Here is a 16164-nt window from a genome sequence, read left to right as displayed (position 1 = left end):
TAGGAGATGTTGATTTCTGCTACACATAGCAGGGCAGAAGCTTCAAGTCTCCTAAGGGGACTAATGAAGGAAGTAAAACAAAAAAAAATGTTTAAAAAAAAAAATAAATAAATGTAAACTTTCAAATCATCCTCCCCCTTTTGCCCCATTCAAAATAAAGCAATTAAAAAAATACACATGTTTGGTATCGCTGCTTTCAGAAATGTCTGATCTATCAAAATCTAAAGTAAATTAATCCGACTGGTAAATGGCATAACAAAAAAAAAATCAAAACGCCAGAATTGCAGTTTTTTGGTCACCGTAACATTTCAATAAAATGGAATAACAGGCGATCAAAACATTGTATGTATATAAACCTATAGTATATATATATATATATATATATATATATATATATATATATAATATATATAGGTTTATATACATATAATGATGTGGTAAAATCCCCTCCTTTTCCCCATGAATGGGATAATATGTGATTTATTCACCTGTTGCATAGGTATTATGCTCAGATCAAAACATTGTATCTACCCCAAAATGGTATCAATAAAAATGTCAGCTCAGGGTACAAAAAATAAGCCCTCATCCAGCTCCAGATCACGAACAATGGAGTACGGGATTTTTTTTCCCATTTTCCAGAAAGCTATATGGTAAAATTAATGGTGTCATTCAAAAGTACAACTCGTCCAGCAAAAAACAAGCACTCACATGGTCATACAGATGGAAAAATAAAAAAGTTATGGCTCAGGGAAGAAAGGGAGCAAAAAACGAAACCCCACAACAGAAAATTGCCAGGACGTGAACGGGTTAATTTAAGGGTGTGCATATTTATGCAATCACATTATTTTTATTCTTTATTTTTCAAATCGAAAAGATTTCAGCTTATTTTTCAATTGAATTGGACAGATTATGGATGACATTAATGGTGGAAAAAGTTCTGAAATTATTCTTATTGGTATGTTTTTTTACATTACAAAACCCTGGCATTTTAATGTACGTATTATATACACTGTGTAAATATAATTGTATATGATTGACTCAACTCTACAATAGAGCACTATGGGATAGTACCGACTATAAAGAAGTGGCGGTCACTTTAACAACCTGTATAAATATGTACATACTGATTCAAGATATTGGAGTCACCTACTTATAGTAGTCAATGAATAATTATTACATTAAATCATAGGCCAAAGACATTTTAGCATTTCAAGTAATTCTAAAATGTAATATTTCCCTTGTTTTGAATTTTTTTTTATTCTTTGAGATATATGTTTTATTGCTACTGACTCTCAAATTCTTGCATCTGCTGATCACATCCATATTGCTGTAACATAAATACAGTGGGGAAAATAAGTATTTGTTATACAGCCAATTTTACAAGTTTTCCCACCTACAAAGAATGGAGAGGTCTGTCATTTTTATCTTAGGTACACTTCAACTGTGAGAGACAGAGTCTAAAAATAAAAAAAAGAAAATCACATTGTATGATTTTTAAATAATTAAATTGCATTTTAATGCATGAAATAAGTATTTGTTCACCTACCAACAAGCAAGATTTTTGGCTCTCACACACCTGATATTTTTTCTTTAAGAAGCCCTTCTACTCTGCACTCATTACCTGTATTAACTGCACCTGTTTGAACTCGTTATTTATATAAAAGACATCTGTCCACACAATCAATCACTCAACCTCTCCACCTTGACCAAGACCAAAGAGCTGTCGAAGAACACCAGGGACAAAATTGCAGACGTGCACAAGCCTGGGATTGGCTACAGGACAATAGGCAAGCAGCTTGTTGAGAAGGCAACAACTGTTGGCGCAATTATTAGAAAATGGAAGAAACACAAGATGACTGTCAATCTTTCTCAGTCTGGGGCTCCATGCAAGAGCTTGCCTTGTGGGGTAAGAATGATTCTGAGAAACGTCAGGAATCAGCCTAGAACTACACGGGAGGACCTGATCAATGACCTGAAGAGAGCTGGGACCACAGTCTCAAACATTACTGCCGTAATGGAATAAAGTCCTGCAGGGCATGCAAGGTCATCCTGCTCAGGCCAGCACATGGCCATGCCCATTTGAACTTCACCAATCATCATCTGGGTGATCCAGAGGAGGCACGGGAGAAGGTCATGTGGTCAGATGAGACCAAAATAGAACTTTTTGGTATCAACTCCACTCGCCGTGTTTGGAGGAAGAAGAAGGATGAGTACAACCCCAAGAACACTGTCCCAACTGTGAAGCATGGTGGGGGAAACATCATACTTAGGGGGGCTTTTCTGCAAATGGGACATGACGAATGCACCGTATTGAAGGGAGGATGGATGGGGTCATATATCCCAAGATTTTGGCCAATAACCTCCTCGGCCATTGAAGATGGGTCATGGCTGGGTCTTCCAGCATGACAATGACCCCAAACACACAGCCAGGGCAACTAAGGAGTGACTGCGTAACAAGAATTTAAAGGTCCTGGAGTGGCCTAGCCAGTCTCCAGACCTGCACCCAATAGAAAATCTTTGGAGGGAACTGAAACTCAATGTTGCCCAGTGACATCCTCGAAACTTGAAAGATATGGAAATCTGTATGGAGGAGTGGGCCAACATCCCTGCTGCAGAGTGTGCAAACTTGGTCACGAACTACAGGAAATGTCTAAACGCTGAAATTTCAAAACAGAGGTTTCTGTTCTAAATATTAAGTTCTGTTTTTCTATTGTATCAAATACTTATTTCATGCAATAAGATGCAAATTAATTATGTAAAAATCATACAATGTGATTTTCTGGATTTTTTGTTCGATTCTGTCTCTCACAGTTGAAGCGTACCTACGTTAAATATTTCTCCATTTTTCAGCCACACATATTTCAAAGTGGCACTCCATGTTCCTCACCATATTGGCAAGCATATCAGGGGGAATAGCATCAAATTGACACATTGGATGTTTTCCTTCAAATTTTACACAGTGCAAAACTTGTTCCAACTTTTACATTGAGCATGTCCTGGTACCATCTGTTATTCACACCTCTGAAGCATCAGCTGAGACAAACCAGACCTTCAGAAGACTTTGGATGTGTTTAGAGAAAACCAGTGGCATAACATGAAAAAATAGATGGAAAAATGGACCTGTTAAAGTGCTATTTGGTCATGAAAAGACGTCCTCCGTGCATTCCTGCAACCCGATGTTTTAAACTTGCCAATAAAAGTGTTGACGTTTTAAAGAGATGGTGAGTGCGATTTTTCCTTCTATTTTTTCATGTTACATCATATTTCTTCCTAAATTCACTCTTAAACAAATTGGTAACCCAATAGCTTCGCACCATTAAGACAGGCTCTTCAATACTGTTTATCACTATCCCTAGGAGAAGTCAAGTGATTTAGTGAATGGGCACAGGGATATGCACAGGAAGGATAAAAGTTGCGACAGCTGTCCGGTGCCTACCTCATTGCTCCCATGCGGGCGCATCCTGGCTTCTTTGAAGCTCTGAATACTGAAGAGCACATTGCATATTGTTTTTTACAGATTGCCTTGTCCTAGCAAGAATTATTACAGAAAATGGGGGGGTTTGTATAATATTTGTAAACCTATGAGAAGTAAAAGACATCTTACCTTGCAAAAGCATAAATTGCAGCCACAAGTAGTATCACAGAAAGCACACACAGTGTAACCGACAGGATGATTTCCACAGTCCGTTCTGAGAGTCCATCAGCTGGAAAGAAATAGTTGCAAATAAGAAACAAGATGTTTTCAGAAAAAGCTTTTTTACAGCCGAAAGATTGTGCACTTGAGATTTGTTTTCATACTATGTATCAGAGTAGGAAATGAAAAACAAATGTTCAACTTGCAATAAGCACATCATTTCATGGATCAGCAGACAGATGCTTATCTCTAACAGCGTCATATATTTTATACCCATCACAGCAGCCATGTGGAATACTTTGTTATCTTGGTACGTAAAATCAAATAAAACTGCCTCATGCACTATTCATAGGAATATTTCTTGTTTTCTTACACGTGAAAGATTACTATTAAGGATTTCTGGTTTCTTTACATTTTTACATTTCACAGATGTAAATGTTTAAACATGTTATTTGAAAAAAAAAAATCATTAGTGTTAAAGGAACAATAAACATCGAAATGAATGAAAAAAGTAAACAGGAGAAAATCTTCCACAAAGACAGTCCCTTTAATATCCTACAGGGAACACAATGGTTAACAATCTGCTGATCTGGTTCATTTTTGGCTAGTGAACTACTGAAGGAAGGGGTTTAACCACAGGGCAAAAGTATTTTTGCCTGGCAACAGACAAAATAGAAGGGGGAGAATGTTCTTGCTAGTCAGTTATCCCACAGCCATATAGTGAAGAACAGGGCTTATGCCTGAGTGGTTAGGACATCCAGGGCCGATGTATTTTGTATATTTCTAAGTTGTTTTATTGCAATATAAGGCAAAATTGGAGTAAATTAAAGAAGATTATAGTTTGTGAATTTTCTATATTTAAAATTCCCTTAACCACTTCATGCCGCAGCCCTTTTCCATTTTTGCGCATTTGTTTTTGCTCCCCTTCTTCCCAGAGCCATATCTTTTTTATTTTTCTGTTAATATGACCGTGTGAGGGATTGTTTTTTTTTCTGGACGAGTTGTACTTTTGAATGACACTATTGGTTTTACCACGTAGTGTGCTGGAAAATAGGAAAAAAAATCCAAGTGCGGTGAAATTGCAAAAAAAAGTGCAATTCCACAATGTTTTTTTTTACTATGTTCACTAAATGCTAAAACTGACCAGTCATTATGATTCTCCAGGTAATTACGAGTTCGTAGATACTAAACATGCACAGGTTCTTTTTTATTTCAGTGGTGAAAAAAAATCCAAAGTTTGTAAAAAAAAAAAAAAAATGCCACCATTTTGCGAGACCCTTACCGTCTCCATTTTTTGGGATCTGGGGCTGGATGAGGGCTTATTTTTTGCACGCCAAGCTGATATTGATATCATTTTGGTGTAGATTTGATTTTTTGATCGCCTGTTATTGCATTTTATTGCAATGTTGCAGCGACCAAAAAAAACATAATTCTGGCATTTAGATTTTTTTCTCGTTATGCCATTTACCAATCTGATTAATTATTTTTTTATATTGATAGATCGGGCAATTCTGAACACGACGATACCAAAAATATGTATATTTGATTTTTTTTTTATTGTTTTATTTTGATTGGGGCAAGGGGGGGGTGATTTGAACTTTTATGTCTTTTTAATTTTTTAAATATTTTTTTTTACATTTTTTTCCCTACTTTTTACTTGCTTAAATAGTCTCCATAGGAGACTAGAAGCAGGGATCATCTGATCAGCCGTGTCACACACAGCAGGGCTTCAGCCCTGCGGTGTGTAAAAAAAAGTGCTCATCTGCTATGAATGCTGACCACTGGGTGGCGCTCATAGCAGATCGACTATGACAACCACAGGGGCTCCTGCAGACCCCGTGTTGTCATGCCAAACCATCGGCGACCCACGATCATGTGACAGGGTCGCCAAAGGGCGGAGCTGATGATGCACTTCTGGCGCGATCATGTTAAATGCCGCTGTCAGAGTTTCACAGTGGCATTTAACATGTTAACAGCCGCGGGTGGATCGCATTTCCACCCGCAACTGTTAGAGGCACATAACAGCTGTACAGATCTGCTGTCATGTGCCCGGAAAGGTGCGGGCTCAGTGCCGAAGCCCCCACCAAAGGGGGAAACACGACATGTGCTGTACATGTACGGTGCATGTCGTGAAGGGGTTTAAGTGCATTAAAATTGAGTATTCTAGTCATTTAACCACTACTTGGTGGGTGTGAGGCAACTGTATACAAGTAGTTTTCTCAAGGCACCATACCACATTTTCCTTTAGAGACTGTATGCATTAAGACGCTGACCATCACTGTAAAGATTACCACTGTCCAAGTATTTCAATATTTTTTTGCTCATTACAAAATAAATATATTAAAACATGGCGGCTCAGTGGTTAGCACTGTTGATTAGCAGAACTGGGGTCCTGTGTTTTAATCTCACAAACAATCACATCTACAAGGAGTTTGTAGGTTTCTACCCACACTCCAAAGACATACTGATAGAGAATTTAGATTGTGAGCCCTGTAATGCAGTGGTGTTTACACAATGTGGTAAAGAGGCAGTGACCCAAGTTAGTCCATCTTAAAAGCCTTTATTTTGGCAACTCACAACAAAAGGAAAATGTTATCCCCCTGGATTGCAGCTGGATCATACAAACAGTCCTTAATACTCCATTGCCAGGGGCGATTACACCACCATATCTCTCGTGGGTGTGTCAGTGGCTTTGTTTCCTGTGGCTCTGGCCTATGTTCAGTCTTCCCACAGACCTGTGCTACAGAAAGTTCCTGCTCTCCAGCTTGCTAACCAAAAACTGACCCACCCAAACCTTTGATTCAGGTTTAAATGGAAACTGTGGCCATTGGCCACTTGCAAGACCCGGACTGGAGGGAGAGATCCATCCCACTACCGATCCAATAAATGTCTCCAAAATTAAAAGCCCATGTCAGGTTTTTCTTAAATGTGACTTGGTCAAATAGCTTGACCAAGTCCACACTTACTTTTATTTTGCACTGCAACCACAGCTGTGGCTGTGATTACAATGCACTGCAGGTTCAATATGCCAATATGCGCATCCTGGGGGACACATAATGGCACTCGCGCTTGATTCCCCTCACTGTCTCACATATCCCCCCCTGTTCAAACTTGTGGGGTTGAATACCTGTCGCCATACAAGATGCCCATGACAGGGCATCAGCATTCCCTTGCAATTTCCAAGCTTGATGCTCCGAGAATCTAAAATTTGGCAGTGACAGAAACCATCTGGTGAAACCATTCCTCTCCTTGGCATTTCTCATCTAGACCAAGGGTGAATGATCTGTTACCAAGCAAAACTGTCGCCCAAGCAAGTAATAAAGTAGGGACCAAAGCCCACTTAATGGCCAAGCACTCCTTTTCCACTACACTATAATTTTTCTCTGCCGGGTTAAGTTTCCTACTCGAGTAGGTGATTGGATGTTCTTCTCCGTTCACCTCTTGCGAGAGAAATGCTTCTAGCCCTACCTCAGAGTCATCCATTTGCACTATATACCCATTCCTAAAGTTGGGATTGATAAGCATCTGCACAGCGCCAACTTTATGGACTGGAAGATATTTTCCACCTGAAGATTCCACCGGACCATTACCGACTTCCGTCCCTTTAAATGATCAGTCAGTGGTGCCGCTCTCCTAGCAAAATTAGGTACAAACCGTCTATAATATCCAATGATACCGAGGAACACTCTCACCGGTATTGAGAGGCCGGGGCTAGTTTGGAATGGCTTTGATTTTATTTATTTGGGGTTTGATAATTCCTCGACCAATCACGTACCCCAAATACCTGGCTTCCTCGAGGCCTATCGCACATTGTTTTGGGTTCACTGTCAAGCCCGCCGGTATGAGCAAATCCACCACCGCTTGGACATAGGACAAGTGGGTATGCCAATCGGTACTAAAGATGATAATATCATCCATATATGCTGATGCATACTTCTGATCGGGCTCTAAAACTGTTTCCATCAGTGTCTGGAATGTAATCCAAAAGGCAAGATGACATAGTGATAGAGACCCACCGGCATTATAAAAGCGGCCTTTTCTGTCGCCGACTCTATCAAAGGCACCTACCAGTAACCCTTGGTCATATCGAGCATCATGAAGTACTGGGCCTTCCCCAGTTTCTCAATCAGCTCATCCACCTGGTGCATTGGATAAAGGTCAAATTTTGACACTTCATTCAATTTTTGGAAGTCGTTACAAAATTGTAACGATCCGTCCGACTTCAGAATCAGTACAATGGAGCTAGCACACTCCCTCTGAATAACTCCTAGCTGGAGCATTTCTTTCACTTCAGCCGCGATGGCTTGGTTTCATTCATACCCTTACCTGAGGCTCGGTGACAATGTAATGTTGGATTAGAGATGTACGGCCGGGCAGTTCTGAGAATACATTCGTATTCTGCTGCACTAATTTCCGAGCCTCCTGTCGCTGCTTAGTGAGAGCGTTGCTTATCTTCACCTCTCCACCAGCCGGTGTTGGAGGATCCACAGGCAATACGACCGGAGTCGCATCCATAATCATACACTCCAGGTATTTCCACGCTTTTAACAGAGTTACATGATATATTTGTTTGGGTTTTCTCTTCCCGAGTTGGTATAATCTGTAATTTACCTCCCCAACCTTTTCCCTGACTTCATATGACCCTTGCTACTTGGCCATGAGCTTACTTTCGGCGGTGGGCACTAAAACTAATACCCAATCCCCTTGCTTAAAAGACCTACCTGTGGCCTTTCTATTATATGCTTGGCTCTGCACTGCCTGGGCATCCAGAAAGTGTTCCTTTACTATAGGCACGATTGCCGCAATCCGTTCCTGCATACTCGCTACATGCTCTATTATGCTTTTATGGGGCGTAGGCTCTTGTTCCCATGTCTCTTTGGCTACGTCTAGCAGGCCCTGGGGATGTCTACCATTAAATAGGGCAGTAACATGTCCCATACTCTTCCATGCTTGGAGACCACTTTTTTTTAGCATAGGTTTAAGGGTTTTGTTAAATCTTTCAACTAACCCATCGGACTGGGGATGGTACACCGACATGTGCAACTGTTTTATTTTAAGCAGCTTGCACAGTTTCTTTGTCACCTTGGACATAAAAGGACTCCCCTCATCCATAAGGAGTTCCTTAGGTAACCCAAGGCGACAGAACATGGAAAACAGCTCCCTTGCAATAAGTTTAGCGGAAGTGTGGCGAAGCAGAATTGTCTCAGGGTAACGAGTAGAGTAGTCTACTACCACTAAGAAGTGTTAGTGGCCACGGGATGATTTTACTATGGGCCCTACCAGATCCATAGCAATCCGTTCAAAATGTACCTCTATAATAGGCAGAGGAACCAATGGACTACTAAGGCTTGCAGTGGGTGTGGTCAGATGACATTTCGGGCAAGACTCACAATACCTCTGCACCTTGGAATAAATCCAGGGCCAAAAGAACCGCTGCAGAATCTGCTCTTGCGTCTTTTTAACCCCTAGGTGACCACCCAGTATGTGCTTGTGGGCCATCTCAAGCACCACCCGATGGTGCGACTGAGGCACTACCAACTTTTCCACTACTTCGTCCTGGATTTTGTCAACTCGGTATAACAACTCTTGGTTGACCACCATGCGAGGAAAAACTTCCCTTGCACCAGGTTGCTGTGCTACCCCATTTATCATTATCACCAATTCCCGTGCCCAGGTCAGTGTGGGATCGTGAAGCTGAGCTGTTCCAAAAGTTCCCCGGGATACGTCCAGTTCTGGAATTGATGTGGTCTCCTTTACCTCTCCTGCTAATACCTCTAGGGGAAACCTATTGGGATTACACTCTTTCCCTATGAGGGTGACCCCCTATGGCAGGTATCCCTGACTCGGGATCTTCAGGTTCTGCACCCGGACAGACATTTAGCTTGGAAGAGTTAATTTTACTCTCTCAAAGTGACCAAAACATGGGCAAGTCTCTTCCCAATACAGTCCCATAAGGAAGGGTCTTTACCACTCCTACCACATGTTTAACCTCCCCACATGGAGTGGAAAAAGTAACCTCCAGTATTGGATACTCACAGAGTTCACCGTGAAAAAAAATGACACTGACTTTTCCACCAGTGGGATCTAACAAGGAGATTAGTGACCCATGGACGAGTGTCACTAGGCTCCTTGAGTCCAAGAGGACCTCTGATCGGTGTCCTTGATGCGCAATTGGCACAGATGGGGTTCACCAGCTGAACTGACGTCGTTTGCTGTATAGACAGTCTGATCAGCATACATTGACACCTAGTGAGTAAACCCGCAGTCAATGGGTTCAGCAGTCAGTGAGCAGTTGGCAGCCACATGTCCTGGCCCTTGGCACCGTCAACACCTGATAGCAGCGGCACCGCTAGCCTTCGAGACCGATTTAGGGGGAACTTGTCTCTTGCCACCATCACTCTGAGGTACCCCCTCAGTGCAGGCTCAGTTCTGACTGTCTCCAGCAGAGGGAAGTGACCCTTTCACAGGCTTCTGGCTTGCAGGGGCCGGCGTGATACTCGAAGTGGGGTAGAGTTCCATACAAAGTCCTGGGTGTCTGTATAAAGCTTGATCTAGCTAACCACCTGGTCTAGGTTATCCGGGTCCCCTTGCCCCACCCAACGTTGTATGGCTGCTGGCAGAGTTCACACCAACCGGTCAACTACTACCCTCTCTACCATTTGGGTTGGGCTGAAGGTATCAGGCTGGAGCCACTTTTGGACTAATTGCAAGAAGACATACACCTGAGACCTAGTGGGTTAGGTCTCCACAAAAGACCACTGGTACACACATTGTGCCCATACATAAGTATTAACTCTGAGTCAGGCAAGGATCTCACCCTTGAGTTTCCTATAGTCCTGGGCATCCTCCCGACTGAGGTCAAAGTAGGCCTTCTGGGCATCTCCCATGAGGAACGGCCACAGCTTCAGATCACTGGGAAACTGGCAAGCTCTCCCGCTCCGCTGTAAATTCAAACACAGTGAGTGTGTCATCCTCAGGACTCATTTTCCTCAGCGCTGACCTGACTTTGTCCTGGGCCTCAGAACAGATCAGGGTCAGCGGTGGGGGAATCTCTCGCAGGGCCGCAATCTGTTGCAGAATCAGGTCATTAGTCTTCTGCTGCTGCTGGTACAGCTGATGCTGCTGATTCTGCTGCTGTTGCTGCTGCTCATGCTGTTGCCACTGAAACTGCAGCTGCTGCTGGGTGAGGACCAACTGCTTTATTATTTCCTCAATTTTGACAGCAGGCCTTAGCTGTAGCGTTGCCATCTTAATCACACACGTGCAGCTTTTTTCAGGGTTTGCCTCAGTTCACACTGCCAGCATTCTCCATCATATGTAATGCATCGGTGTTCACACAGTGTGGTAAAGAGGCAGTGATCCAAGTCAGTCCAACTTAAAAGTCTTTACTTTGGCAACTCACAACAAAAGGAAAACGTTATCCTCCGGATCGCAGCCGGATCGTCCAAACAGTCCTTAATACTCTGTTGCTGGGGGCGACTACACCACCATATCTCTCATGGGTGTGTCAGTAGATTTGTTTCCTGTGGCTCTGGCCTATGTTCAGTCTTGACACAGACCTATGCTACAGAGAGCTCCTGGTCTCCAGCTTGCAAACCAAAAACTGACCCACCCAAACTTTTGCTTCAGGTTTAAATGAAAACTGTGGCCATGGGCCACTTGTAAGACCCGGACTGGAGGGAGAGACCCATCCCAGTACGGATCATATAAATCTCTCCAAAACGCCTATGTCAGGTTTTCTTAAATCAGACTTGGTCAAATAGCTTGACTAAGTCCACACTTACTTTTATTTTGCACTGCAACCACAGCTGTGGCGGTGATTACAATGCTCTCCAGCGGGTTCAATATGCCTCTGTGCGCATCCTGTAGAACACATAACGGCCCTCGCATATGATTCTCCTCACTGTCTAACAACCCCAGTAGGGACAGAGATCATGATGTCTCTAAAGCGCTGTGGAAGTTAATGGTGCTATATAAGTAAAACAGATCTTAAATGTTACCACGTGAGCATCCCTCCTATTAGGGTTTTGTTATTAATTATGTTTGTGACCTTTCCACATAATATGATTGCTATATGATTGTTGGTGGTCATTGGAACTCCCACTAATCTCAAGAATGGCATACCCTATGTGAGCAGATTGGTAGTGTGCATTATCACAGCTCCATTAATTTCCCTGGGCCTGACAAATATACATAGAAGTGAATGGAGTGGAGGTCACACATGCAAACTAACACTCCAATAACACAGAGGACTTTCAGATTCTGCTCTCGAAATCTCAATATTGGTGGTGAACTCAGTGGTCGGATTCCCAATTATCACACTTTTATTATTATCTGTGCTATGGTTATAAATTAATTTAGTAGATAAAACTTTAATAGAAAATATTTGTGTTATGTGTAATACTCTACCTTTGCACGTGTGATGGTTGTGGTGATAGAATAAGGAACACTTCAACTAGAACTTTGTATGATGCTGGTTCCCTCTTGTTTTTTGCTTAATTGGTTGCAATCTGTCATTTTTACTACTTTGTTTATAGTCAGTGTTAGATAAAGCAAATTACATCAGTATACAGTACACATGGTGGGGAAAATAAGTATTTCATACACTGCTGATTTTGCAAGCTTCCACAAAGAATAGAGAGGTCTGTAATTTTTATCATAGGTACACTTCAACTGTGAGAGACAGAATCTAAAAATAAAAGCCAGAAAATCACATTGTATGATTTTTACATACTTAAGTTGCATTTTATTGCATGAAATAAGTATTTGATCACCTACCAACCAGCAAGAATTCTGACTCACACAGACCTGTTAGCTTTTCTTTAATAAGCTCTCCTACTCTGCATTCATTTCCTATATTAATTGCACCTGTTTGAAATTGTTACCTGTATAAAAGACACCTGTCCTCAATCAATCACACTCCAACCTTTTCACCATCGCTAAGACCAAAGAGCTGTCTAAGGACACCAGGGACAAAATTGTAGACCTGCACAAGGCTGGTATACAGGACAATAGGCAAGCAGCTTGGTGAGAAGGCAACAACTGTTGGCACATTAGAAAATGGAAGAAACACAAGATGACTGTGAATCTTCCTCGGTCTGAGGCTCCATGCAACATCTCGCTTTGTGGGGTAAGAATGATTCTGAGAATGTCAGGAATCAGCCCAGAACTACACGAGAGGACCTGGTCAATGACCTGAAGAGAGCTGGGACCACAGTCTCAAAAATTACTGTTAGTAACACACTATGCCGTCATGGCTTAAAATCCTGCAGGGCACGCAAGGTCCACCTGCTCACGAAGGTCATGTGGTCAGATGAGACCGAAATAGAACTTTTTAGTATTAACTCCACTCGCCATGTTTGAAGGAAGAAAAAAGGATGAGTACAACCTCAAGATCACTGTCCCAACCGTGAAGTATGGTGGGGAAAACATAATACTTTGGGGGCGCTTTTCTGCAAAGGGGACAGGACGACCGCACCGTATTGAAGGGAGGATGGATGGGGTCATGTATCGCAAGATTTTGGCCAACAACCTCCTTCCCTCAGTAAGAGCAATGAAGATGGGTCGTGGTTGGGTCTTCCAGCATGACAGTGACCCAAAACACACAGCCAGGGAAACTAACGAGTTGCTCCGTAAGAAGCATTTCAAGGTCCTGGAGTGGCCTTGCCAGCCTCCAGACCTGAACTCAATAGAAAATCTTTGGAGGGAGCTGAAACTCAATGTTGTCCAGTGACAGCCCTGAAACCTGAACGATTTAGAGAAGATCTGTATGGAGGAGGGGGATCCCTCTGTATGGAGGAGGGGGATCCCTGCTGCAATGTGTGAAAATTTAGTCAAGAACTACAGGAAACATCTGACCTCTGTAATTGAAAGAAATATTTCTGTACCAAACATTAAGTTCTGTTTTTCTATTGTATCAAATACTTATTTCATACAATAAAATGAAAATTAATTATGTAAAAATCAAATGTGATTTTCTGGAATTTTTTTAGCTTCTGTCTCTACAATAAAAATTACAGACCTCTCCATTCTTTGTAGGTGGGAAAGCTTGCAAAATCGGCAGTGTATCAAATATTTATTTTCCCCACTGTATACTCCATGTCAATGACTATTTACACACAGTTACTGGTGATTATGTACATTCCACAAATGTTTACTCTTTCAAACCAACGCCAACTATATTTTTAGTTTTGAAAAATACTTAGTTCAGAAAGGGGGGACACACCATCCCACAATGACAAGGTGTACCCATTGGGACAGTTCTAAACTGTCTCTAGTATTAAAACCTTACTTTGGATCAAACAACCTCAATGTGAATAAGGGCAGAGCAGGACAGGGTTCCAACTGAGACACCCATCCATCGGAAGCTATACAGATGAAATTGTGGTTGCCGTGTCTGTAGCACCATAAAATGCCTGCATGTGTGATATACTTTTATATGTATTGCCAGCTATGGTGAGGGCTGGTTTCTCTGCTGGGGAAACTGCATCCCCACATTGTACCCGATCCCTTATTGTGTCTGAACCAGGAAGTGTGCACTATCCCTCAGGGGGGAGGATGTGCTTCTGAAGAGCAGTGAAGATGTGAAGTGAAGTAGCAACATGGAGGTCCGGGTGAAGAGGAGCAGCGTGCTCTCTTCAAGGACAAGCTGCATGAGGCAGGGTGTCAGTCCTTAGATAGACAGATACTTCCAGAGTCCGTGGTAAAACTGTTCATAAAATGAGCAGAAAATTGCTTTGCCCAGGAGCTCAGTATTCACATAGAATCACAAAAACTGTTACAAGAGAAAGTAAGTGTTTTCCCAAAGGATTCAAGTTGCCTGCTCGCTGGAAGGGATCACGTATCCAGTAACTGTTCACCGTGGACCCCTGGGGATCCAAGGAATCTTTTATTGGAAGTATAATTAGCAGCAGGAAGGCTACAATACCTCACAGTAGAGAAACTGAGCTCTCACTTTGCTGGTTCGACCAAAACCCCGTGAGTTGTATGGAAGCTTCTGGAACTGTTTGCAAAACTTCAATAAAAGGTACAAACTGGTTATTATCCCGTCTAAGGCTGATTATTTTCTGCTGTGCCATTCCTGCTCCAAATACCCTGGGAGCCAGTCCCAGTTGGTAAAGGTTAATCATCTGGCACTGCTCATCACCACCTAACTCCCAGGGGCCTTCATCAGTGCCCGGCCATACCAGGCCGAACATCCCAACTGGCGTCACAAACCTTTTTATTATTTTATTATTAACCCCCACAATTGACAAAGACTGTTGCGCGCTCCCGGTCGCGCCTGACCAGCACTTGGACCGCCGTGCGCCAGTACTGTGACTGCAGCGGCTGGAAGGGGCGGCACAAAATACTTAGCTCAGAAAGGGGGCCCCTGTTTATACAAAATACAAGACATTACAGAAAAATCAAATAAATGAGCAAGACTATAAGCTGGTATACATGCAAAGTGTAAGAGCATGTTCACACTGTAGCTATTTCACAGACTAAACCCAAGAAAAAACAAAAGAAAAAAACATATACCCTACCTCAAGTAACTAAGTAAATAGTAATAGTACATGTAAATACCATAGGCTACTTATTTAATGCTATTTTGATCAAAATAGCATACAAGCCGTTCTTCTAACCTGTCTCTAGTATTAAAACCTTACCTTGTATAAATTGTACCCAATGTGAATAGGGGCAGACCAGCACAGGGGCTAATAGTCACAATAGAAACCCTGGCACTTGTCTATTCTAACACTGATGAGTTACAACAAGAAGTCGTGCAACTCGTCCTAGCATCCTTGCAAAATCTGTCAATTGCCACCCAACCAACATGATGCAATCCGTTCTTATGAAAAAAGTCCTTTTGGGATTCCCTGGGTTTAAGATTCAAATACTTCTGCCACCTCTGTACACTCTTTATGTATGCCCGTGGTTGGTTTTAGAACAAACTACATTGATATTTTATATAAATTTAGAATTTAGTCAAAATTTTTCTTATATTATATGTAAGTAAAAAAAAAATTTCTTTTAGGATTCAGTAGACCGTCTGAAAACAGATCAGGCATCAGGGAGCAATGAAGGCAAGGTTAATCCTATTAAGTAGTAGGGGACTAAGTAATGGATGGAGCATTGGCCTCCATTGGCCTCTTTCCATTACTGAATCTACAAAAGACAATTTTTGATCAAAAAAAGTATACAAGCCGTCCCACCAGTGGCAAGGTGACCCTAAATTGGGTCTTGTTTGCATTCTGTGCAATTTAAGGGTGTGGCATCCCCTTTGTTGAGCTGACTGGTATATATGTAGCTTACCACGGGCCTGGGTGGTCTGGAGTTGGGACCCGGTCCTATTTGTCTACCCTTTTATATGCATTACTTCAACTTTGATATACAGTAAGGTTTTTAATATAGGCAGTATAGGTACCGTCCCAATTTAGGGTCACCTTGCCGCTGGTGGGACGGCTTGTATACTTTTTTTGATCAAAAATAGTTCACTAAGTACCCTATATTTATTATGCAACTTTGCTTTACATTTATATATAATGATG

The 16164-nt window shown here is 42.0% G+C and overlaps 1 protein-coding gene across 1 annotated transcript in view; it reads right to left on the bottom strand.

Annotated features, from left to right (window-relative positions):
- Positions 1 to 16164, bottom strand: part of PTPRQ (protein tyrosine phosphatase receptor type Q) — an 814679-nt gene that overhangs the window by 58159 nt on the left and 740356 nt on the right. Inside the window, exon 53 of the mRNA XM_073651596.1 lies at positions 3605 to 3704. Within this exon, the coding sequence (XP_073507697.1) occupies positions 3605 to 3704 (100 nt within the window). The remainder of the gene's footprint in view (positions 1 to 3604; positions 3705 to 16164) is intronic.

This window comes from Phyllobates terribilis, unplaced genomic scaffold (assembly GCF_046119375.1).
Source record: "Phyllobates terribilis strain yellow unplaced genomic scaffold, ASM4611937v1 Scaffold_11__3_contigs__length_659146591, whole genome shotgun sequence".
Taxonomy (NCBI): domain Eukaryota; kingdom Metazoa; phylum Chordata; class Amphibia; order Anura; family Dendrobatidae; genus Phyllobates; species Phyllobates terribilis.
The sequence above is the reverse complement of the archived record's forward strand: the minus strand, read 5'-3'. Positions and strand labels throughout refer to the sequence as shown.